The sequence below is a fragment of the Eublepharis macularius genome, chromosome 1, assembly GCF_028583425.1.
Source record: "Eublepharis macularius isolate TG4126 chromosome 1, MPM_Emac_v1.0, whole genome shotgun sequence".
Classification (NCBI taxonomy): domain Eukaryota; kingdom Metazoa; phylum Chordata; class Lepidosauria; order Squamata; family Eublepharidae; genus Eublepharis; species Eublepharis macularius.
In genome coordinates this window covers 251351116-251376957 of record NC_072790.1, presented here as the reverse complement: position 1 = coordinate 251376957, position 25842 = coordinate 251351116, and the positions used below count along the sequence as shown (strand labels likewise).

The 25842-nt window shown below is 48.1% G+C and overlaps 1 protein-coding gene across 2 annotated transcripts; it reads right to left on the bottom strand.

The window, feature by feature from the left end:
• Nucleotides 1-635: 635 nt before the first annotated feature.
• On the bottom strand, nucleotides 636-22161 carry RFX5 (regulatory factor X5). Of its 2 annotated transcripts, none has more exons than XM_054985824.1 (10): nucleotides 22003-22161; nucleotides 15357-15497; nucleotides 15092-15125; nucleotides 13032-13114; nucleotides 12112-12231; nucleotides 11812-11928; nucleotides 9074-9155; nucleotides 4882-5080; nucleotides 3627-3721; nucleotides 636-2640 (listed from the first exon to the last, which is right to left on the bottom strand). In XM_054985824.1, the coding sequence occupies exons 2-10, from the start codon at nucleotides 15479-15481 to the stop codon at nucleotides 1411-1413; spliced, it is 2085 nt and encodes a 694-aa protein (XP_054841799.1). In that variant the 5' UTR covers nucleotides 15482-15497; nucleotides 22003-22161; the 3' UTR covers nucleotides 636-1410. The 2 variants fall into 2 exon arrangements, with proteins under 2 accessions (XP_054841799.1, XP_054841807.1); XM_054985832.1 differs by having other exon boundaries at nucleotides 15357-15494.
• Nucleotides 22162-25842: the final 3681 nt, after the last annotated feature.

Genomic DNA, 25842 nt, shown 5'->3' with positions numbered 1-25842 from the left:
ACCATCCCAAGCGGGCAGAGACTCAGATGTGGTGCTGTCTCCCATTTTACCACTCTTAAGGGTACTTGGCCTTCTAACCACTCCCCCTGTACCTTGAGATTATCAGTCCACTGCTATCTGCTGGGCCAAAGTGCAGAAGCAGCTTGAGCGCTGGATGGAAAAATCTTGCACGCTGTATGTGGCACCCACGTCTTAATTTGCCCACCTCTGCAGTAGGGGATACCAAATTGTCATTAACGATTCAGGTATGCTCCGCAATTCCTACAGATCTCCAAAGGGCTCGTTGCTTATGCCCAACCCAGCAGAAATTTTTCATGCGCATGCTCACATGTGCAAAAATGTTCCTCTTCTTCCCCCATGGAACAGAACTCTGAGAAATTGTCTTGCTTCCACACACATTCTGCCTTTGTGGAATACCTGTGGAATGGGCGCACACACCCTCAGACCCACCCAGCTTTCTGAGTTAAAGAAGCAAAGAGTAGAGCCAAACGGGGCTGAGGATCATCGGAAAAGACCCACTATTTATACGTTGCTTGGCCCTGGGAAAGCCAAGGTCTTGGTGTGCCTGGATTTTCATTCAGGATGTAAGAAACTGAAAGCTTCCCCCCCCCCCCTTTTGAAAAGACAAAGATGACTTCTTTTTAAAAAAAGAAATCTGTGTAATGCGTTTACATAGCATTTGTAATCAAAACAAGGGTTGGAAAGGGAAGGAACGGGGAAGGAATCGCCAACATTTTCCAACTTAAATAATGCAGAACAAAGCAGCCCTGGTTCTAAAAGAAGCCGTACACATCAGCTAAAGGGTTGGGAAGGAAAGCAAAATTCTTTGGGACACTGGCTGTGACGTGATTGTCGAGATGCTTAGAGATTAAGGAAGGGGAGGGAGTCCCTTTGAAATTCAAAAAAAAAATCCAATTTTTTACTATCTGTGAAAAATGCTCCCTTCCTCCTCACCGTTCACACTGGCTTTTAAGAGGAAGTCTCAGAATCTAGATCAGAAAGGCGGAGGTGCCAAACCTGAATTTGGTCTTCCTTCCCAGCTCTGGCAACTGCTCCTTTCCCTCTGTGTGGTGTAAGGATCCTGGGACCATTTAGGAATCTGCAACAGGCTGGAGCAGATCCTGCCAGATCCAGAATATCAGGGGCCAACCCCGCTTCCCAAGACAGCAAAAAAGAGAGGAACCAATCACTGGTTATAAGTAAACTTCTGTTTGGGGGGGGGGGGGACACGTAACCTTGCGAGATTATGTCTGATGAGAAGGAGTCTGACAGCTGGTACTGTTTTGCGCTTTCTTCCTACACACGTGCATTCAAGTTAGCAAAGCCGGGGGAGCCGGTGAAAAGCTGGGCTCAGTGATGCCGAAGCGGTGCTGGGATGCAGAATCCAGTTAAGGGAGCGAGACGGGAACGTTACCGGCTTGGAGCCTGCGTAGAAGTCACTGGGGGGCTCGCTGCTCCCCCTTTGTCCTGCTCTACACTGTTCCGCCGCAAACAGGTTAAGGACCCCCGCAGACTAGTGGCGTCGGAACGGTCCTTCGATGTCAGCGAGCTGGATTTGCTGATGGACAGATCTTGGGGCTCCGATTCGGTTTCCAGTGAGCTGTATTTTTCCGATCGGGCGTCTTCAAGGAGGCAGTGGGAGATGGAACCCCTTGCTAGGGTAGCTTTGGTCCTACTTCCTGGCCCTGAAGTGTCTTGACCCAACTGCACGGGCCCCTGCAAGTCGCTTCCTGCCTCTTTCACCAGGTTCTGCGTGCCAGATTTACGGCCCTGGATGACACTCACCTGAGAAGGCAAGATAGCAGCTTTTGCGGGATTGTTGACAATATGGCTGCCGGTCCCAGTGGGGCCCGTTCCGCTGTTGTCCTTGGGGGATGACCCCCTGGCGCCTCCTACATAGAGCACCTCTACTTCTGAACTCTCTTCTTGAGACCTCTGATGGGTGGTTGTTGATGGGCCAGACTCTCCATATCCCACAGTGACCACAATGATGTCCGAGTCTTCCTTTGTATCAGACGGTTCCTCTTCAGCAGCAGGCTTCTCCGACAGAAAGGACTCCGGCTCGTCCGGCTTCTTCCGGGGCCGTCCGCGCTTCCTCTTCACCATTGCGGCCTCCGCGGACAAATCCGCGGGACGCTTGCTGGGAGCTTTGGTTTTCTGAGGGTCTGGAAGGCTCTGCCCGGGTTCGCAACCTGTCGCGCCTCCGCTGCTAGGCGTGCTCTTGGGCTTGGCCGGGATTTCGGTTACTGGGGGCACCGCCACGCCAGGAAGAATCATGTTGATTACCGGCACGGCACTCGGTTGGCTGACCAGCCCCCCAGGTCCATTCACAGCTGGTGCTAAGTTCAGGGGCAGCGGCGAGGAGGCGGGGCCCATGGAGAGGGCCATTTTGACCGTGCCTCCCACAGGTGCAGCTGTGAGCTTGGGTACCAGGACTGATGGGGAGGAGTGGATGGCGGCCACCCCAGGAGACACCACCAGCCTCTCCACGGGCTGCACCCGAGGCAGCAGCACAGGGAGACGAGCCATCAAGGCGCTCACTTGAGGGCGGCTGGCCTGCTTGGCCGCCGCTTCCGCAGGCTTCTTGGCTTCGCTCCGTGGGGGGGCCACGGGGGGCTTGGAGGTATTGTCTTTTTTGGCCTGCAAATGAAGGAGGAAGGAAAGGGAAGGAGAAAGGCAGACATAAGAGTTTTCAGAGGAGTTAGTCTGTAATTCCAAAACAGTAGAGTCCAGTAGCACCTTTAAGACTAACCTACTTTATTGTAGCATAAGCTTTCGAGAACCACAGCTCTCTTCATCAGAGGCATCTGATGAAGAGAGCTGTGGTTCTCAAAAACTTATGCCACGATTTCCACCAAATGAGCCTCTCTTCCGGTCTCCTCTATGTCTGGAGGGGGTATTGACCATCTAACCCCCATATATGAGCGACCACGCATGGTTAAGTCGCACCTCCACCTCCGTCAGATGTTATATGGTTTTTATACGGTGAGCAGGAGTTTTATCAGAAAGCTGTGTTAATTTATTGTGATTTTATCTTTTATATTTTATCTTCTGTCGTAACCCGCTCTGAGCCCTCTTGCGGGGAGGGCAGGATATAAATATAAATAATAACAATGACAATAGTCTTAAAGGTGCTACTGGATTCTTTACTATTTAAGAGGTTCCAGGGGGATCACTGGTCATCAGTGCTAGACACGACATCAAGCAAACAGATCTGATGTCATATGGACCTGCAGCCACAGAATTCAAGAAGCTCGCCGTAATGCTAAGTCAGGACTTCAGACTCCCACCCTATTCTCAAGGCCTGCCCCGCGCCCCTACCCCATTCTGGCCTTTGTGCCCCTTTTATAACTGAGCAAAGATTTCCATGAAGTTTTGACTCCCGTCCACCTGCCCTCGTTTGCACAAACACAACTCCTGAGCCCTTCTCTGCCTCCGTGTTTCATAGACCTTGTAGCTTATCTTTAGGGACAAGCCACAAAGACGCTGCTTCTGGCAGCCTGCGCATGGCAGTCGCATCGTACAATGCAGCACTCTGGTTGCCGCTTGGCATCAGCCTTGCCAGGGTCTGCAGGCCCTATCCCCACCCCAAACGGCAGCTCCTATTGCTCTTGACCGTCTCTCACCTCAGGCTGTGGTTTGGCTGTGTTTTCCGGGGCTTCTGTCTCATTCTTCTTAGTGCTTGGCGGTGGCTGTTTTTCCCTGGGGGTTTCTGCAGTTTCTACAACCAGAAAGACTGAATCAAGACTGAGCCTTCTGAAGCCCAAAGAGAAGAGAGAGCAAAATGCAGAAAACTTGGGGCGGCCGGAGACTGCTTAGAAGGCTGCTTCTAACAGAGGCACCAGATGTGGGAATAGCTGCCAGTTTAGAAGGACTTAAACATTGGCTGGACTGATAGATGAGGAGAGGCTCCATCACTGGCTATGAGCTGTGCTGACCCGTAAATGGTCAGCAGAGGAAGGCTGGGCCATGTGACTAGCCACAGTTGGAAACAAAATACTGGGCTAAATGGATCACTGGTCTAATCAAATATAGCTCCTCTTATGTTCTCACATTCTAAATTCAGGAGTTCTTTCTGTTTATTTCAGGTGGATAGCCATATAAGAGCAAGATTTGAGTCTAGTAGCACCTTAAAGACCAACAAGACTTCCGGGGTACAAGCTTTTGAGAGTCAAAGCTCCCTTCTGACAAAAGGAGGTATGTAAGGAAGGGATCTTTGCTTATCAAAAGCTCACGTCCTGGAAATCTTGTCAGTCTTTAAGGTGCTACCAGAGTCGAACTTTGCTCTTCTTGTTTGCCATCCAATTTCAGCTTCCATATGAGCTCTCTGCAGTTCCCCAGCTCTGCAGAGAAGGAAGGAGCTGTGGTTGGTTAAGTGGTTGGGCTGTGAGTTAGCACTCTGCTGGTTCAAATCCCGCTACTTCCATGAGCTCTGCCAAGTGGCCTTGGGTCAGCCACTCCTCTCAGCCCCAGCTCCCTAGCTGTATTGGCGGGATAATAACTGATCTAAGAGTAGCCGTTCTCAAGCAAATGTGAGATTGCTGAAATGGAATTCATTTGCAAATTTGGAACATCGGAAGAGTGGTATATAAGCACATTGTTATTAATTTAAGATGCCAGGTCTGAAAAGTGACAGCTGGATCCCAAGATTCCCATCCTGCTGTGAACTGGAGCACTTGAAGATGGGAAGACCTGGGACAAATGCAAGAGGGCCCCTGTTGAGGGGAAGGATCTCTTGGGCGCCTTCCCCAACATAAGAGCACTGTGACCAGACCAACCCAAGGGGAGCCCCCCTAGAACATCCCTCTCTGGTCCTGCATGCCTGGAGTTGGGTGCCTGAAGGTCCAGAGGTGGGAGGCCAGAGAAGGAAGAGGAGCCCACCTGAGACCGCCATTGCCATGACGAGGTCGGCATGGGCCGAGCGCGGGTTGATGATGTGCTGTTGGATGAGGAACTGGGCCACCTCCACGATGTTGCTGAAGGTCCGCTTCAGGATCTTCTCCGCCCAGTCGCAGGTCAAGGCACAGGCCGCGTCCATCACTTCATCGTTGTAGGTCTGCACAATATCAGCTCTTTCAGTCTGCACAAGGGGGGGAAACCAGAGCACTGTAGCCATCAGAGTGGCAGGCCAGGTCTAGGAGATCCAAGTTCGAATGCCGACTCTGCCACAGAAGCTCACTCGATAACCTTGGGCCAGTCACAGCCTAGCCCACATCAAAGGGGTGTTGTTGTGAGGATAAAATGGAAATGAGGAGAACCGTGGACACCACCACGAGTCCTTCAGAGGAAGGCTAAGCTTGGCTTTATGCTTGTTTTCCAAGTTTTCTGCTAACCGACCCTACTGTATCTTTCATTGAACGTCCTAACTGTTGTTCATTATTGTACTTTGCTCAGTAAATGGCTTAGTGCTAGAACTGATTATGTTCTGTTTCAGCATTTCTTCTACTCTGTATTGGATCCTTGCTAATGCGATGTCTTTGCAAACTTGTATTAATTTACCCTATGGCATTGTTTATGGAAATGTTCTCGACACTGTATGAAAATGTACTTCCTACTGATTGTACAAAGCTCATACCATGTAATCCACTTTGAGTCTCAGTGAGAAAGGCGGACTATAAATGACATAAATAAATAAATAAATTACATTGTTATTTTCACTTGCACTGTGTAAACCGCCTTGGATCTCAGTGAGAAAGACAATAATAACAACAACATTCGATTTATATACCGCCCATCAGGACAACTTAATGCCCACTCAGAGCAGATGACAAAGTATGTTGTTATTATCCCCACAACAAAACACCCTGTGAGGTGGGTGGGGCTGAGAGAGCTCTGTAACCACTACACAAAACCACCAGACAATGTAAGGAAATAATAATAAAAATGCCCTGAATAAATACATGTGGAAGAGAGGGGGGGAGCAGTTGGTGAGGATTTTTAGCGAAATCCACATGCTGCCCCTTTGACTGGTAGTTTCGGCCTTAACATAAAGGAAGCAGGAACCCTGGCTTCAAGCTGCAAAGGTACCATATTTTTCTGCTTCCATTGTCCATCCAGCCTTTCAAAAGATGCTAGATGGACAATGGAATAGTTGTCCATCCAGACGGACAACTTAGAACAGTTTCAGGCGGGCAGCCGTGTTGGTCTGCAGGAGAACAGCAAGATTCAGGTCCAGCAGCACCTCACAGACCAACCCAGGGCCGTTTCCAGACGGCCCCCCGCCTCGCGAAACGTCGCGCGTCGTCGCGCGTCGTTGCGCAGAAAACGCGAAATATCGCGTTTTCTCGCGCGAGTTTTGCGCGACGTCGCGCAAAACTCGCGCGAGAAAACGCGATATTTCGCGTTTTCTGCGCAACGACGCGCGACGACGCGCGACGTTTCGCGAGGCGGGGGGCCGTCTGGAAACGGCCCAGGTGTGAGCTTTCAGTGGAGTGACCTAAGAGTGGCAGTTCTCAGCAGAACCACAGAGTTGGAAGGGGCCATACAGACCTTCCAGTTCGACCCCCTGCCCAATGCAGGATGAACCTAAAGCATCCCTGACAGATATTCATCCAGCCTCTTCTTGAAAACTGTCATCGAAGGGGAGCTCACCACCTCCCTAGGCAGCTGATTCCACCTTTGAACTACTCTGATTGTGAAAAGGTTTTTCCTAATATACAGGCGGCACCTTTCTGCATGTAATTTAAGTCCATTGCTTCGCGTCCTACCCTCTGCTGCCAACTGGAACAGCTCCCTGCCCTCCTCCAAATGACAGCCTTTCAAATATTTAAAGAGAGCAATCACGTTCCCCCCTTAAGCTCCTCTTCTCCATACATTCCCAAGGCCCTCAGCCTTTCCTCGTAGGGCTCAGTCTCCAGACCCCTGATCATCCTCGTCGCTCTCTTCTGCACCCTCTCGATTTTGTCCACATCCTTTTTGAAGAGGAACTTCAAAGGGAAATTACAATGCGAGATTGTTGAAATTGAGTCTAACCGCAAATTTGGAAAAATGGATCTCCCAAGATTGAAGCGGGACATAGGATTTTTCTTGCATTATAGACTAATTTTATGCTCTTTGCACCCATGTTCTATCAAGCTAGTTACAATATGTATTATAGCCAGCTTCTTGAGAATCAAATTTGCAATATCCTTCCCACTCTCTGCCTGAGCTTTAACGACTCCTTCTTTCTTGTATCTGACCAAAGGAGCTCTGATTCTTGAAAGCTTACATGATACCACAAATTTTATTGGTCTTATAGGTGCTATTGGACTCTTGCTCCTTTCTACTGCTACAGACTAACATGGCTACCCATCTTGATCGCTCTGGAAATCTATGTGGTTTCTAAGGTTCTGAGTCTAGCTTAGAATACTTTAAAAGGAGGTTACAGAATTTTATTGAGCAAGCTGAGTCAGGAGTTTTCAGACAGGGCAGTTGAATGGAATCTCCCAGTTCACAAACAATATACCTTTAAATAACCAGGTCCTGGGAACAAACAACCACGAGTGGTCATCACAGTCATGCGCAACTTTCCAAAAGCACATGGCTGACCTCTAATGGAAACGGGATCCTAGACTAGAAGGATCAGTTCTTGTATTCTTCACTGGATCTTTTGGTAGCTGTGACTGTCACAGATAAAATGGAGCCTCCATATTCAGAGGCAATATACCACTGAATATCAGATGCAGGAGAGGGTTTTGGCCTTCAGCTGGTGGCCAGCTGAGATCATCACATAGGAGGTGCTGTGAAAGGCCTGGAGAGCTGCCACCAGTCTGAGTAGGCAATAGTGACCTTGATGGACCAAGGGTCCGATTCAGTACAAGAGCCAAGTTAGAAGGAATGCCTGACACAATGTAGGCCAGAGTAGGCATACCACACAGCCTCCATTAATTGCTCTTTACATTTCTACATTCCTGATCTCCTGGTCAGTTGGCATGCCACACAGGAAGACTCAGGACGTAGTTGAAATGTTTCACAATAACTCTCTCATCTTTCACAGAGCGCAATATTCCCATACACTCTAAGTAATATTCTTACATGTCTTAAAGGTTCACTGTGTTCCTCTCGCTATGTTTCATAGATAAGACAAAAGCCTGATCACAGCATATTTGCTTAGTTGGCTGCAACTGGTTTGGAATGTGTAACTGTTGCTACAATTGTTGCTATAGACAGCTTCTTAATAAAACACTCACCTCCATGTTGGAGAGACAGACTTTGCATCCAGATCTTGTCTCGTGTCGTTACTACAACACAAGAAGGGCATGTGTCAGTTTCCCGAAAGGTTTGATGGGAAGTGTAGGCGTCCCATCAGTGAATCTCTCAATTCATGTGCACTATACCGCTCCATCAATTCCCAGTTTGTTGACGGGGTTTTCAGAGGGCTGTCGGCAGCCGGGAGCTTTCTGCCGGTGGCAGTAGCAAAGCTTCCTGAGCCGCACCACGGCTCACATGCCCTAGTCTGCTTCGGCCCCACAGCAGCCCTCCCAGCCTTTGTGGCCCCAAAGCAGGCGTGGGGCGAGCAAGGCGCAGGGACGCTGCCTCCTCATTCCTGCACCTCGCTCGCCACGTGCCTGCTTCAGGACCACAAAGGCCAATCGCCTCCTCCTCGTCCCTGCGCTTTGCTCGCCCTGCACCTGCTTTGGGGCCACAAAGGCTGGGGGGGGTGCTGCAGTGGGGCGAAGCAGACGTGGGGCGTGCACGGCTCTGAAAGCTTCTCCTCTGCTGCCAGCAGAGAGCTCCCTACAGTCCCGGCTGCCGCCAGCTTTCCCAGCCAGCAGCAAAACAGTGTAAGGGTGCTTGCAGCAGCGGCAACTGACAGGGGATCCCTTGGGCCAGCAGAAGGTGAGCTCCCTGCACCACCACCACCCTGCTGCCAGCTCAGCTCCTTGCAAAGATGCCCACTGAAAACCCCGTCAACAAACCAGGAACTGATGGAGCAGTATAGTGCACATGAAATGAGAGATTCACTGATGGGACGCCTACACTTCCCATCAAACCTTTCAGGAAACTGACACGTGCCCTTCTCATGTCAGGTGTCACTTCTAGCTTGGCTCTAAGACAGTTCCATGTGCGTGTCCAGCACTTCCGTGGGGCTTACCGTCTCTGTTTCTTTGAGATCTAGGCTGGGAAGAGGAGGCATGTGAACCACCGTCTTTCTCCGAATCCCACTGTAGCAATACGTTGGAGCAGAGTTAAGGAGATCATCCAAGCACCAAATATTCTGGACACTGAAGACCGTGTGCAGGCAGCAACAAAGGAGATTTCATTTGGGTTTCCTTCTCAGGCATGTACCATTTTCACAAAATCAGCCGCTTTTGATCTTGACTCTAAATAGGGCTTTACATTATGTAATCTGCCTTGAGTCCCAGTGAAAAAGGGGGACTATAAATAGCAAACAAATAAACAGTATCCCTATGCACTGTATTGAAATATTGTAATGGCTCTCAGACAGAAGGCAGAGCAGATATAATAATAATATTAATAACATCTGATTTATTATATACCGCCCTTCAGGACAACTTAATGCCCACTCAGAGCGGTTTACAAATAAAACACCCTGTGAGGTGGGTGGGGCTGAGAGAGCTCCTAGAAGCTGTGACTGACCCAAGCTGGCTTCAAGTGGAGGAGTGGGGAATCAAACCCTGTTCTCCAGATTAGAGTCCCATGCTCTTAACCACTACACCAAACTGTCTCTTGCCAGTTGCTTCACAGGACTGGACTGGAACTGATGAGTGGAGATTACAAGAGAGCAGATTTTGGTTGAGTATCAACAGAAACTTCCTAACAGTACGAACGGCAGGACAAACAGCCTTGGAAGACATTGCGCCCTCTTTCACTGGAGGTCTTTAAATGGAGGCTGCGTCCCCACCTTTCAGGGGGACGCAGTAATTATACATTCCTGCAAAGAGCAAGGGGTTGGACTAGATGACCCTAAGATGGTTCCAGCTGTACCTACTCTATGACTTGCTCCAACTTGCTCCATGTGTCCCATTTCTCTGATGCACAAAATAACAAACTAGGATGGGATGACAGGGATCTTTGTCTTGGGCACAGCCTTTTGACTATTTTGAAAGCTTTTACCCTGAAGATCTTGTTGGTCTCTAAGGCGCCACTGGACTCAAATCCAACTATCTAAATATGGAATCATCTCTATTGGTGGTGAGGACATAATGTTAAACTACGCCATGTTTCCCTTTCCATCTGGAATAATTAAGCTTGTCTTCAAGGCAGGAGGGTTATAACAAGTCATACACCAGTTTGGTGCAGTGGTTAAGAGCGGCAGGACTCTAATCTGGAGAGCCGGGTTTGATTCCCCACTCCTCCACTTTTTAAAAAATATATATATTTTATTCAACATTTTCAGTAATTTTTTAAAATAACAATAACCAATTAACAATGCAGAATATTACATACAACAATCAGAAAAGTACACCTCCTGTTACATTGTTCATTATTCATTATTCAGTTATTTGAGTGGCTGTTGTGTGACAAAGATATATAGGAAAAGCTCTGTTAAACAAAAATTTTCCAGGTCTGGTTACTGCTTAGCGATGATCGTATTAATGTGCCAACCTGTATCATAAGCATGCTAGGGAATAGTAGAGGTCATGTTTACTGCTTGCATTGGTCATATTTTCATCTTTTGTTAAGTAATCCAGAATTGGGGTCCATTGCTCCAGAAGGTGGGATTTATACTTTTGGTTTTCTTTTTGGGCACGTTGATCTGAAAGTTTTTCCTTTATAAAATGGTCCCAAATTCGGGCTTGCCAATTAGAGACGGTCGGTGTGGATTTTTGTTTCCAATTAGAAGCTATAATTAGTTTTGCAATCGCTAACCCCACTCCTCCACTTGACGCCAGCTGGGTGACCTTGGGTCAGTCACAGCTTCTAGGAGCTCTCTCAGCCCCACCCACCTCACAGGGTGATTGTCGAGGGGATAATAACAACATACTTTGTAAACCACTCTGAGTGGGCGTTAAATTGTCCTGAAGGGTGGTATATAAATCAAATGTTGTTATTATTATCATCATCTTGCTCAGAGGCTTAGTCAGGGCAGCAGGCTGGGCAGAGTGGAGTTAGTGCAGCTTTTCATTGTGCCCAGCTCAGCAGACCATTGCATACGGGGGCGGAAGTGGGGGGGGGGAGGTGGGAAACTGCAGACACGAGCTATTAGATAACAACAGCTAGCAGTTTGTTGCATAGCAGGAGCAGTCTCTCTGGTTAATGAGAAAACGGAAATCCATTCTTAAAGTGTTCTGGTAATTGGGCAGGTGGAGAATTTCAAGCCTCTCTTGGGCACAGTAAAGAGGTACTTTTAGCCTGTTACAGCCACTGGAGGTGCCCCCCCAGCTTGAGGAATGGTCTGCCAGAGGAGGCTGGCATAGGGCACCTTTTCTGGCAAGATAGGAGATTACAGAAGTTGCTTTTGTTTCTTTGGAAACTGAAATGCTCTTGGACGGGACAGAGTTGGTGGGCTGGAGTTGACCTTTGCTCCTATTTGGGGATGGCCAGTTTTAGGACACTGATCTTAGCTTTCTGAGAAAAGCTTCTGGGTGGTAGATATTTAAATAAATGAACGACCATTTTCCAATACCAGGGTGAAAACAGCTGTGTGGCTTTTGGGCTGTATCAGGCTTATGTTTTCTTCTGAGGTGCCCCTATCTTCGGGGAGAGGGATGGGACTGAGAGCCTCCCCCGTCCAGAGAGAGGACCGGAGACGGCGCTTGCCCGGCGACCTGGCAAGGGACAAGCAGTTCACTTTCAGCCGGCCCACCCAAAAGTTTTACCCCGACTCTTCCTGTCTACCCTGCCTCGACTTCAAGCGCAGAAGGATATTTCGATTGTCCGCGGCCGCCCAACCGTCTGGCTTTGAGGTTCGGAAAAATCTCCCGGATGATCTTCCCAAAATTCGCTGTGCTCAGAGAGCGGCTGCAAAGATTATCACAGTACCGCCTGTGGGAAGGGGACACAAAAAGCGCTCAGATGCCCTGGACTCTACTGGACCCGAAAACAGCAGAGGGGGATCACAGGACGGAATGCACCCAGGCACCAAACACCCTTTCCCTGGAAAGTGGGCATTTCAGAAAGAAAGGTACACCACTGTATGCCTGTCCCGCTCCCCAAGCTCACACTCACTTATAAGCATCGTACACGTCTTGTTTCGGTAAGCAGGTGTCTGGGTACTCCTCCAAGTGGTTCCGAATCCAGGTGCAGGCGTGCATGTGTTCAACCGAGCTCAGTGAAGCGAGATCCAGGCTGCCGGACCCAAGAGGAGGGGTTACTAGTTTTGGACCATCGATCAAGCGATCTAATTCCGCACCCTCTCCCACTGTCACACCAGATGGCATCTCTCCATGCGTGCAAATTATACTGCTACATCAAATGGTCGAGACGGTATGCAGCCATGAGGACTAGAATCTTTTCTCTCCTCAAGAAGCTGAATTTTATGGCCACGGTTCAGTCTTACCAGTACATTAAACCACAGAATGCACACAGCCCCTACGCAATGCCTTATCCTCATGTAGCTAAGGAGGAAAATAGTAAAGAATCCAGTAGCACTTTTAAGACTAACCAACTTTATTGTCGCATAAGCTTTCGAGAGCCACAGCTCTCTTTGTCAGATGCATCTGACAAAGAGAGCTGTGGCTCTCGAAAGCTTATGCGACAGTAAAGTTGTTTAATCTTAAAAGGTGCTACTGGACTCTTTACTATTTTGCTATTACAGACTAACACGGCTAACTCCTCTGGATCTAAGGAGGAAAGGCTCCATTCCTATGGCTTGCTTCCATCTTGCTTGTGCAATGTAAGAAGCCTCCTGAATTACATGACAACGAGGTGGCACGAAGCAAGACTGCCCCCTGCCCATGGCCTGTCACCAAGTATCGCTGCCATGGCTTGCTGACTGAGTTCCACTGTTATTCTACAACAGAGAAAAAAGATAATTTCCTTCGGGCTATGACTCCGCCCACTCTCTCCCCCGTAAACCCCTCCCCACAAACACTAACCACAGGCAACTTTGCGCACTTTACGCCCTTTTGCCAGACTCAATTACTCACTTTTTTTCTCCTGAGCTCGGGCCAGAAGGCAGCTGGAGGTAGAGGTACAGCTTGGCATGATCCGAAAACCTCTGGACATCTTGCTGTTCTCGCGGAGCACAGAAAGAGCCCCCATGCAAAGGAAAAGTGACAAATTTAATTCACAGACTGAAAACCAGTAAGCTTGAATGGTCGATCCTACAGAACAGATTTTAGCTGAACCAGTGAAGCTGCCTTGTACTGAATCAGCACATTGGTGCATCCAGGTCAGCACTGTCTCCTTTGACTGCAGCAGCTCTCCTGGGTCTTTGGCAGGGAAAGGCCTTTCCAAGAACTTGCCGGAGATTGTAGGAACGGAACCTGCCGGAGATTGTAGGAACGGAACCTGCCGGAGATTGTAGGAATGGAACCTGCCGGAGATTCTAGGAACGGAACCTGCCGGAGATTGTAGGAATGGAACCTGCCGGAGATTCTAGGAACGGAACCTGCCGGAGATTCTAGGAACGGAACCTGCCGGAGATTGTAGGAATGGAACCTGCCGGAGATTCTAGGAACGGAACCTGCCGGAGATTCTAGGAACAGAACCTGCCGGAGATTGTAGGAATGGAACCTGCCGGAGATTCTAGAAACGGAACCTGCCAGAGATTCTAGGAACGGAACCTGCCGGAGACTGTAGGAATGGAACCTGCCGGAGAGTCTAGGAATGGAACGTGCCGGAGATTCTAGGAACGGAACCTGCCGGAGATTCTAGGAACGGAACCTGCCGGAGATTGTACAAATGGAACCTGCCGGAGATTCTACAAACAGAACCTGAAACCTTCTCCATGCACAGCAAGCCAAACCTTGGCCCATCTAACCCACGATCCTTACGGACTCGGTAACATTCCAGACATTTGAACAGACAAGACTATCGGTCGACCTTCTTAACGGCATCACTCAGCAGCACTGGCCTATTTTTTGGACCAAGGATCTGACGGAAGGAGACATGATACATCCCCCTTGTGGAAGCTTCTCAATGCAAGACTTCCTGGGAAATCCTGCATCTTTTGTTCCACGATGAACGAAATGTAAGGTATCAATGCCATCAGTAAAAGTCTGAGAGCTGACAAGCGAGGGGAAGTAGCTACCGGAGTCGGGGGACATGAGAACTTCCGCCAAGGAGGAAAGTGCTCAAAAGTGACCCAGAAAGAACAATGCAGAGTGAAAGGCCAACAGGCCAATCTGCTCCTTTGACTTTATATACAATTTGCCTGTCGAAAAATTTGTGCTGCCAAGCTCACATGCTCAGAGTAAGGCCGATCGCCGCTGTGAGGTCAGGAAGCAATTTTCTCCTGGCCAATTTGGCTAGGGATCCTGGAGGTTTGTTGCCATCTTCTGGGCATGGAGCAGGGGTCATTGCGGGTGTGTGGGGGGTAGTTGTAAATTTCCTGCATTGTGCATGGGGTCAGACTAGATGATTCCAACTCTATGATTCTATGAAGCTGGTCCTCAATGCATATTTCACTTTCAAGGCATGAACGCTCATCTGTGGATCTGTGCGCTCACATGCTGGCTGATCTAAACTGTACCCCCACTGGGTGCTGCCCAGTTTAAGCAACCCCCATGCAAGTTTAATCGCTTGACCCGTGGCTGCCTCAGCATCACTCGCAGCACAGTTCATACAGCCCAGGCTGATCCATGGGTTACAATCCACGATTGTAACCCACCCTGAGCCTGTTTGCGGGGAGGGTGGGCTAAAAATGTCATAAATCAATCATTAAATCAATTAGGTTTCCCTCTTTCCTAGCAGAATTTGGTGTTAAACATTTGTTTTTGTCTGCTTGTGCTCGAAATCAAGCGGCCAACTCTTTGGTTCCCCCTCTGCTTCTCTGCCTTTTACAGCAGCCAGATGCGCAGATGACAGCGAGAATGATCTCCGCAACATAAACACGCACACACCCCTGACACCTGCACATCAAGCGTCTGTGAAAAGCACAGTTACAGCAGCTGGTGGAAAAGCAGGGAACATCCCATGTGTGCAAGCGATGTTTTAGTTGATTGGGCCCTTAAATGTAGTATTGCGCTCCATCTAGCCCACTCACCAATATGCAGTCGACTTTGCTCTGGATGGATTTCCTGTTTTAGGGCACAAGAATAAAAACGCTGGTTACTCTCTTCGAAATTTCATGTTCCCCTCTCCAAATCGGGGCCTCCATTTGCACCCTTCTTTGCTTCCCCCTAGCAGGTGCTTTGGATTCCCTGGGCTCTCCTGCCCTGGCCCACTGCCCTTTGGCATTTCAAGGAGAGGGAAGGGAAAGAAAGAGGAGAAGGCACAGCACCGAAGCAAAACCCGAACCCGCCCCTTACGAGATGGCGCCTTTCAGCTTGTGTAGCAAAGTACTGGGCTCGGCGGTGGCACCCCGGGAATCCACCTCTAAAGTTTCGCTTCCGTTTTCTGCGATCTCTGCGAACAGCCCGTTGTCGTCGGCCATGGCATCGGATGCCCTGCTTCAAAACAAGAAACAAGCCCTGCCTGCTTATTCCACAATAGAAACAATAACATTTGATTTATATATTGCCCTCCATGACAACTTAAGACCCGCTCAGAGCAGTTTACAAAGTGTGTTATTATTATCCTCATGACAATCAACCTGTGAGGCAAGTGGGGCTGAGAGAGCTCTGAGAGAGCTGTGACTGACCCAAGGTCACCCAGCTGGCTTCAAGCAGAGGAGCGGTGAATCAAACCGGGTTCTCCAGATTACAGTCCTGTCACTCTTAACCACTACACCAAAATATCTAAGGGAAGGTGAAAGAAGGCCATATCTTATACCCTGACTTGATAAGTCTCAAAAAAACAACTCTAGGAGTGCAGAAACAACAAAAAGGAAATTGTAAGTAAGCTTTGTGGGATATAAGCTCTGCCACTGAGAGACAGCCCCTATAAACTGGCCTGTAGAACTTGATCTCTCTCTGCAACAATTCCCAGGTATGTCTTTGCTGGCCATTGATGTCTGTTGTCAGAATAAGATAAGACAAGCTTTGCAAGATCCAAGCTGTTCAATACCTAAAGGGCTGCACACGAACCCACACTTCAAACCCCCTAGCTCTGAGCACTGACCCACAGCCACTCCAGAGACCAGGCAGGTAGAATGCAGTTCAATTTATTTATGAAACTGGTAGCTCTCCCTTTCCCACAAGCCACACTTCCCAATCTCCGATTCGTTTCTGGGTGTACCCACACACAAGACACAATTCCAGACTTCAGCTTAATAAAAGCTAAGTACATTTATTAATTAAGGAGAGTCTCCATAAAGCACGAAGCATTCTCTTCAGGCAATAAGCAATAAAACCAGAAATCCTTGCTAAATACTAAAACCTTTCTGTCTAAACTTTAAATCTAGCTAGCTAAGCCACTCTAAGTGGCCATCTCTCTCAGCATAGGGACACGCTAAGGGTATTAAAATAGCGTGCAGCTTTCAGCGTCCAGCATGCAGCATTTTTCATCTTTTGCATCATCTTGCAGAGTGAACTGAGAAGCCATCTTTTCCGGCCTCACCGTCACCCGGCAACACAAGAACCAATCAGGGTTAAGCCATTAATTGGCAGTACAACGGTGTGAAATCGAGGGAGGTAAGCCCAGAGCCATCCTATGGACAGTCCCTCCAAAGTCGAATCTCTAGGAAACCTAGGAGCTCTGGTAAACACAGTCCCATGCCACGCCAGAGATCCTTACACCAGTTGCAACTGGAACCTAAGTTCAGCCATTTTCTCCAGTGACCTAGTCTCAGGTTAGCAACTTCCATACAGACTGCTTGTCCCACTACAGACCTATGCGCACATTAGGCTGTGCCCAGTTATCTTTGCAGGCATCCCCCCTTTTTCCTAAAGTTCAATTCCACAGGGGAAACTGCACTTTTGCTCGTAGCTCTACTGTTGTGCAAGGGATCCCCAGGAGAAATCTAGCAGCTCCCAAGCTTGTGGACTTTTAGGACAGCCTGGAAAGTGCGTGTTGCACAAAGGAGGTGCTCAGGAGGTGTGGTTTACGGAGGGAAATGTAAACAATTTAAACAGAGGGAAATTTAAGTGCTGACCGAAGAGAAGGCCACCTCCGTACCTCCTAATTTTGAGCGTTGATCACATCCATTTCAGCACTTAGGCAGGCGGGACACATTCCCTTTTTGTTTGTGAGACTAAAAGCTCTCCCTTTCCTAAAGGCCTTGGCTTTCTGGGGTTGTACCCATGCCCAAGTCACGAATTCTAGACTCAGCTTAAATAAAAGTTAAGTTTATTAGCTTAAGGAGTGTTTGCATTAAAACACTCTTGCATTAAAACAAGAAAACCTTAGTGTTGCTACATAAAATCTGCCTATCTAAAAAGTGTGCGCTAGCTACCTAGGCATCTCTGCTTGGCATCCATATGTTGCTTATCTCACTCGTCCATTAGAGCAGGGGTCCTCTCCCATGCCTGGCTGGTCCGGCATAGGACATGCTGAGGTAGGGAAAGCATATGGCTTTCAACTTCTCTCTGGCATTCTTGCATCTTCAGAGCGCTAAAGAGTCAGGGGCCTGGGTGAGCTGAGAAGCCATCTTTTTCGGGACTCAGTCCATCACCCAACAACTCAAGAGCCAACCAGGGCTGAGCTGTTAACTGGCGTTTCAGCTGTGTGAAAATCGAGGGAGTGAACATGGAGCCTCTCCGAGAACGTCTCCCAAGGTTGAATCTCCGGGGAACTCAGAGACTGCTCCACAGGCGTTACTAAGCAGCCCAGCCATCATATCTGACTGGGACGGAGCCAGACAACGCTCACAATTCCGAACCTGAGTTCGGCCATTTTTACCAAAACTGTGGCTTTGGGCTGACAGGCCTTATACATTCTTCTCCTAAGACTTATGATGCCTAATCTGCAACATGGAGTGAACGTGGAACCTCTCCGAGAACGTCTCCCAAGGTTGAATCTCCGGGGAACTCAGAGACTGCTCCACAGGCGTTACTAAGCAGCCCAGCCATCATATCTGACTGGGACGGAGCCAGACAACGCTCACAATTCCGAACCTGAGTTCGGCCATTTTTACCAAAACTGTGGCTTTGGGCTGACAGGCCTTATACATTCTTCTCCTAAGACTTATGACGCCTAATCTGCAACATGGAGTGAACGTGGAACCTCTCCGAGAACGTCTCCCAAGGTTGAATCTCTGAGGAACTCAGAGACTGCTCCACAGGCGTTACTAAGCAGCCCAGCCACCATATCTGACTAGGCCGGAGCCTGACAACACAGAATTCCGAACCTGAGTTCAGCCATTTTTACCAAAACTCTGGCTCTGGACTGACAATTTCCTCACACTGACCATTTTTATTTCACTACAGCTAGGTTTAAAGTCAAATAGCTAGGGTTGCCAGGTCCAGGTTAGGAAATTCCTGGAGATTTTGAGGGTGAAGCCTGCAGAGAATCGGGTTTGGGGTGGGGAGGGGCCTCAGTGGGGTATCATGCCACAGAGTTTACCCGTTTTCTCCAGGGGAACTGGTCTCTGTTGCCTGGAGATCAGTTGTGATTCCGGGAGGTCTCCAGCTACCACCTGGAGGCTGGCAACCCTGCAAATAGCGTTCACACAGGAACTGGTACTAGATTCAGATCAACTTCCAAGCAAGGGAAAACCCAGAAATCTTTACATCAACTACAAAATGTCTTAAGTGCTGTGATGGGCACTTTGCTTTGTTTTAAAGTTCAGCTGGGACGACACTGAACCAAGTAGGACATCTCAGATTGCGCTTCTTATCGTCTGCACAGGCCAGAAGTTGGAAGCCAAACCTACCTCACACATGTAGGTTTGGAATGGGTGCGTCTGTTGATTAATGGACTCCAGGACTTCACACCACAAATCCCTAACCTTCCATCCCCAGATCACTAGTCCCTACACTCCTCTGTGAGCAAAAGATGTCCCCCACACACAAATTTAAGAACGAGGACATGCCAAAACGTCCATCATTCTGAATATTCATATAGGACCTCTGACAAAACTTTGTAACTGCTGGCATCAAGCATTTTAGGCGTTTAAACATTTTAATAAGAGGTTATATTAACATCCACAAGAAGCAGGACCTTTTCTGCAGCAGCCCCCACAGAACTGAAACATTCTTGCATAGGACAGTTTCTGACCTTCCCTGGATAGTTTCAGTTTCCAGAAGCCAGTTAAGAAATCCAGTTGGATCTCACGGATCCATTCCACTAATAGCAGCGTCTTTTACCCATGCAAGAAGCGTTCCCCTGACATAGCAGAAGGCGGCTGCTAATAATTCTTTAAAAGTTTCTGTGCAGTTCTTATTCATCTCAGAATGGAAAATCGTAAATCCCTGTAAGATTATCAATTTCTCTTTTCTAATTGAGCTCCTGTGCCTTTTCAGAGATAATCAGAGCCTGGGAAGGTGTCGGGGAACCTGGAAAATCTCTTAGTCACTGGATGGCATTTAATTATTATAAACTTTTTTTTAAAAAATCCTGCAATTCAGCTAAGCAAAGGGTCCTTGAGACCCTGCAAACTGGACTGAGCACAGACCCCCTTCCCTCACCCCAGGGCCCCAATCCCTTAGTACATCCCCACGTTGAAAGATCTGAGCTATTTTATCCTTAATTTCAATTTCTCACATGGCGGTTGCAAGGTGAGTATTTTTAGGATTGCAACCACAGTATGAGAAATCGAAATTTTAAAAAGCTTTGAAATTGAAATTAAAAATTAAAATTTTAAAAAGCTCAGATCTTTAAATATGGGAATGTATTAAGGGATTGCAACTCATTCTGGGACTTACTGCCAGGCGTTTTTGGGACTGCAACCACAGTGTGAGAAATAGAAATTAAGAGTTTTTAAAAAACCCTCTGATCTTGTATGGAAGTTACTAACCTGAGACTAGGACTTGAAAGGAAAATGGCTGAATGTATTGTCGAAGGCTTTCACGGCCAGAGAACGATGGTTGTTGTGGGTTTTCCGGGCTGTATTGCCGTGGTCTTGGCATTGTAGTTCCTGACGTTTCGCCAGCAGCTGTGGCTGGCATCTTCAGAGGTGTAGCACCAAAAGACAGAGATCTCTCAGTGTCACAGTCTGTCACAATCTCTGTGACACTGAGAGATCTCTGTCTTTTGGTGCTACACCTCTGAAGATGCCAGTCACAGCTGCTGGCGAAACGTCAGGAACTACAATGCCAAGACCACGGCAATACAGCCCGGAAAACCACAACAACCAAAATGGCTGAACTTAGGTTCCAGTTACAAGTGGTGTGGCCTGGCACAGGTCTGTGTTTATCAGAGCTCCGGGGTTCCCTAGAGATTCGACCTTGGAGGGGCTGTTCGCATGAGCGCTCTGTGCTTAACTCCCTCGATTTCACACCGTTGTGGAGCCAATTAACTACTTAACCCTGATTGGTTCCTGTGTTGCTGGGTGACAGTGAAGCCCGAAGAGACGGCTTCTCAGTTCACTCTTAGAGCTGCAAGATGCAAAAATGCTACACGCTGGACGCTGTTTTATCACTCTTAGCATGTCTCTATGCTGATTCGACCAAGTATGAGAGAGATGGCCACTCTGTGATATGCAGCTGCGGAAACCCCTTAAAGATGCTTAGTTAGCTAGCTTTTAAGTTTAGACAGACAGGTTTTTAGTATTTAGCAACAGTCAAGATTTCTGGTCTTATTGCTTGCTGCCTGAACAGAGTGCTGTATGTTTAGTGGAGACTTCTTAACTAATAAACTTACCTTTCATTAAGCTGAAGCCTGGAATTCGTGTCTTGTGCATGGGTACACCCCAGAACTGGACCGGAGATTGGGAAAAGTGGCCTTTGGGAAAAGAGGAACTTCCAGTCTCATAAATAAATTCTGCCTGCCTGGTCTCTGGCTATGGGTCAGCAGTCAGAACTGGGAGGTGTGAGTGGCGGGTTTGTGTAAATCTTTAAACATTGGGACGGAATGAGAGGCTGCAACCATAGGGCTTACTCCCAGGTGAATGTTTTTAGAATGTGAAAAACTGAAATTTAGGGGGGGGGAATATTCAGATCTTTAAATGTGGGGGATGTATTGAGGGGTTGCATCCATTTCTCAGGCTTATTCCCAGGCGAGTGTTTTTAGGATTGTAACCACAGTATGAGAAAGGAGTGAAATGTTCAGCTCTGTAAATGTGGGGATGTACTGAGGGGCTGTATCTATTTCTGGGACTTACTCCCAGCCGATTGTTTTTAGAACTGCAGCCACAGAGAAACTGAAATTAAGGGGGATCCTCACAACTTTAAATATGGGGATGTATTGAGGGGGTGCATCCATTTCTGGGACTAACTACCCAGTAGACACGCTGGGGATGGCTCCCTAAAGCAAGAGGGGAGGGCAGCAATAAGGTAAATTTGATGCATAGCCTCTCTGTGTCTCTCCCTGTGCTGGCCAGTTGCTCTCTGCGGCATGCAGGTGAATGTGGCAGCTGGCCTTTTCCTGGAAAGGCTTCTGCCTGGAAAAGGAGCCCGACCCAACCCTTTGCAGAGGGGACAACCTTGCAGTTGAAAAGCACCTCCGCTGCTCCTTGGGTGGCAAATGCACGGGCGCCTTGAAAAGCCCAGGGGCAGCCCCAAATATTTGCATTTCACCGAGAGGGAAATTCAAATGCTTGCAGCGCTCACTGCAATACCAGGATTGCATCGCTGGGAAAGGGCGGGGGGGGTGCAATTTGTCCCCACTTCTAGAGCCCTTCCTGGAGCTCGCAGCCAGAAAACAGCTGTTCCTCCCCTCCCCGTTTCCTTTAAAAGCCCGCTTCTGTGATTTGCAGAATCGGAACCGAGGCTTTCTCCAACCTCTGAAAAGACACACTTGTCAAAGTTGTCTCCCCTGGATTAGCCAGAGCAGAAATGCACTTAAAATGTGCAGAGGGAGGCAACTTGATTTCCTTTTGCATTACTTCCCGGTTTTTTTTGTCCTAAGCAAAATAGTAACTGCAAGACAAAAAGGGGAAAAAATGACTTTAAGTTAGCTTCAAAGCAAGAGGCTTACCTTCGCAAGACTTTCGGTTCTTCTGCTTCTTACCAAGTGAGGGCGGGGGGGATAACTCCAAAGCTCCAAGAGTCAAGAAATCTGCAAATGCAATTTTGCAATCCTTGGATCCCTTTGAATTTTGAGCTTGTTTTTTTTAAAAAAAAATCCTGTTGCGTTTACAGCTTTCCCCGCAAAATTACGAAATAAAACAGAAAAAGAAAGTACTCCCACCAAGCCAAAAAAAAAATACCCGCTTCTGTTTTCTAGCAGTTTTTTCCCCCTCTGATTGGTCGGCCCCGCTTTGATCTGCCCGGATACTGCGCGATTCTTTAATGCAAATGGCTGCAGAAGCTTTTTTCACCCGGATACACCCCGAAATTGCCTTCTCATTGGCCGAGCGATCGGAAAGTCTGCCTAGCAACCTGTCTCTGATTGGTGACAAGTCTGCCAGTTTTAGAGGCAGACCGGGAAGGGTGGGGAAAGAGGGAAACCAAGTCTTCCGCTTGCGGAGCGTGAGGGTGGTGGTTGTTGTTATTGTTACCATCAGTGATGATTGTTTATTTGCTTGTTTGTTTGTTTATAAACCGCCTTTCTCACAGAGATCCAAGGTGGAGTACACTGCAAGTGTATTAGTATTAGTATTAGTATTAGTATTAGTATTAGTATTAGTATTAGTATTAGTATTAGTATTAGTATTAGTATTAGTATTAGTCCGCCTTTCACACTGAGAGCCAAGGCAGATTACACAATGCAAGTGAAAATGAAATATAATCAACAGCTAGGATTTTCCATGAAGAGATACAATTGGGGACGATAGCAGAAAATTTGAAAATGAGCTTGGCCCTGAAACACAGAGATCCACCTTGCAGGGTTGTGAGGAAGCCAGCGGTCTCAGATTCTAAAGTCCCGGGGCAAAAGCCTTGGAATGATGTTGCAGTTGGACTCCGGGGAGGGGAGGAGAATTTGGTGGCTGTTCCATAAACTGGACTTAACACGGAAGGTCCTCAGAAAAGCTGGGCAGGATCAGGCCACAAAGTTCCCCTTTAGTCCAGCATCCTGTGTCCCAGAGGGGCCAATGGGAATATAACAAGCAGGAGCGTGGAGGACAAATCTTGTTCTTTCAGCCACAGTCGCAGCAACTGGCATCTAGAGGTAGACTGCCTCTGAACATGGAGGTGCCATTGAGACATCCTAGCTAATAGCCATTGCTAGACCTCTCCTCCTCAGGGAATTCGTCTAATCCTCTTTCCTTTGCCTGCTTTCACTGTTCATTATGGAATGAGGTATTGGGCCTGAGAAGAAATAGGCGTTCTGAAAAACAGACATCATACATAGCTGTTGTGGTGTAGTGGTTAGTGTCGGAGAAGACCCAGGTTTGAATCACCACTTTGCCAAGGGAGCCTGGTGGCTGACCTTTGTCTAAGTGCACACTCTCAGTCTAAGCTACCTCACAGGGTTGTTGTAAAGATAAAATGGAGGAATGATGCTTTGGGTCCCCCCATTATTCTCAACAAAGTTTAGAAAAAGTAAGCCAACTTTGAAGAAAATCTGTGCCTCTTGCTTCCTTCTCTAATTTGTACAGCATTCCGTGTAAATTAAAATGTTGTGCTCCACCCTGAGCCCACTTGGTGGGGAGGGCAGACTAAAAATTAATATAATAAATAAATAAATAAAATTTTGGGGCATTCTTGCTACATTTAAAATATGCCCAAACCCTTTCAGAAGTTAACTCAACTATGGACCGGCAGTATATCCTGTGCCAGGGTGTTCCATAAACTGGCTATGAGTTGTGAAAAGAAGTACTTTCGTTTTCCTGTCCCGGCTCCGCTGTGAATCAGGTTCATTTACGGTACAGCAGTCCTTGCTTCCCATGGAATGCCCCTCCTTACCTTGGGGCTTTGTTAAAACTTGGTGTGAGCAGCAAGGAATGGCACCTTTTCCCACAGCTTGTTAATTTAGGGTTCAAGAGGGGCCTGGAAATCTCCTGGAATTACCACTCGTCTCCAGATCACACAGATCTATTCCCCTGGAGAAAAAACGAAGATTTGGGACCAGTAGCATCTTAGAGACCAACTAGATTTCCAGGCTATGAGCTTTCAAGAGTCCAAGCTCCCTTCGTCAGATCCCATGGCTGCTTTGGACAGTGAACTTTATGGCGTTATGATTGCTAAGGTCCCCAGACCCCATCCCCAAATCTCCAGGAATATCCCAACCCAGAGGTGGCGACTCTATGGTGATTGGAATTGCCAGGCACCTCGTATGTGTGGTGTGGTGGTAGGACAGTAAAGCAATTCCATGAGCCCAGAGTACTCATACACTGGCGGGAGGCTGTCTGCTAAGTCTCCGTGGCTCTGTCTGATGTACTGATCTTTGACCTTTTCCAATCAACCTCAGCCAGGGTGTGGGGTGGGTAATCCGTTCACATCTCTGCTTTGGGAGCGGCTGACTTACTCATTCACACTTGTTACTGAGATGTGGCAGAAGTCACCGCTTTCAGAGGCCCTGTTGTATCTCTGCATGAGTCTGTGCACTAAGCTCATCTCCTGCCAAAACAGAAACAAAGCAGCAGAACAGCGCCTCGCTCAAAAACGTGTTCTGCTGACTTCATGTTTCTCTGTTACACGACCTTTTGAGGTGTAAATCTGATATGTTTCCCGTATTTAAATTCGGGGCGGGGGGGATTGCCCCATCTCTCACACAAGGAAACACTGCCTACAGTTCTTGAACACTAGTGAAGTTTACTGTGTATTGTTAACAGGGTATCTGAGGGGCAGGGATTCTCTCTCCCTTCCCTAATAAGTCATATGGCATTCTCAATGAGTGCAGAGACAGCTGTTGTGGAGTGGGCAGATGTAGCATACAGAGACGAGCCCTGGGCAGTGTCTAATAGCAGGCAAATGGGTCCCAAACCATGATCTGTAGGGAGAACTGCCCTTCTTTTCACCTGCACAGCTACTGGCAGCTAAAGGACAGCCTCTGTCTAGGTAGTTCATGTTTCTTTGAGCAGAACGAATGTCCTTTAAACAACTGAGACAGGCAGAAATGCAACAGGTGGATCGTCAACTGCAGGCTGAATTCTGCAACTAACACACAGTTCACAGAATCCTGAGAGCCCTGGACATAGGAGATGATCTCTGAAGGGCCCCAGGCTACTGTGGCTTCCCCTTTGCTAACTATTTGGCGGCTGTGAGCACTGGACTGTTCTGGGGAAAGGGGCACTCTCCTTTTCGAGGAGCCCTACGGCACCGGCTTGGGAGAGTAAGGCCGGGCTTTATTTCATCCCACGCATGTTCCTGCATGCCGGGAAGGACCACCTCTTGCCGGGAATCAGCTCCAGAGTTTCAGCCACTGTCTGGAAGCAGGAGGCCATTCTCCCAGGAAACACCAGGTGGCGCCCTTTTCACGTCTCTGGGACTTGTCTTGTGGGCCTCGGAGAGCCCTGAGCCAAGGAAATTCCCAGCTCTTTTTTACCAAGTTGTGCAACTCCCCCTTCCAGAAGCACCAGATTGGGGCAATGCAGAAATGTAGGAGGTGTAGCCCACATGTAAGACAGTCTAACCTGCCAGCCACTGCTACAGTTGCGAGTTTTGCAAACAGAGGGTTTGCAACAACAACAAACTATTGTTATGTTTTCAGAACGTAGTATGGGTTTTTAAGAAAAAGTTGATAGTTCCATTTATACACGTATAAATGTTGGCAAAAAGCAACATTTGGGTGGCCTTTTGGGGTGGTTGCTACAGCAGTCACCAGGGGAAAAGAGGGTAAGGCAAGCTGGTGTAGGCAGTAGGGTGGAGGGAAAGAAGCTGACGGAGAGGGACAAAGGTAAAGCAGAGTTGTTGGAGAGCAGCAGAGGAGAAG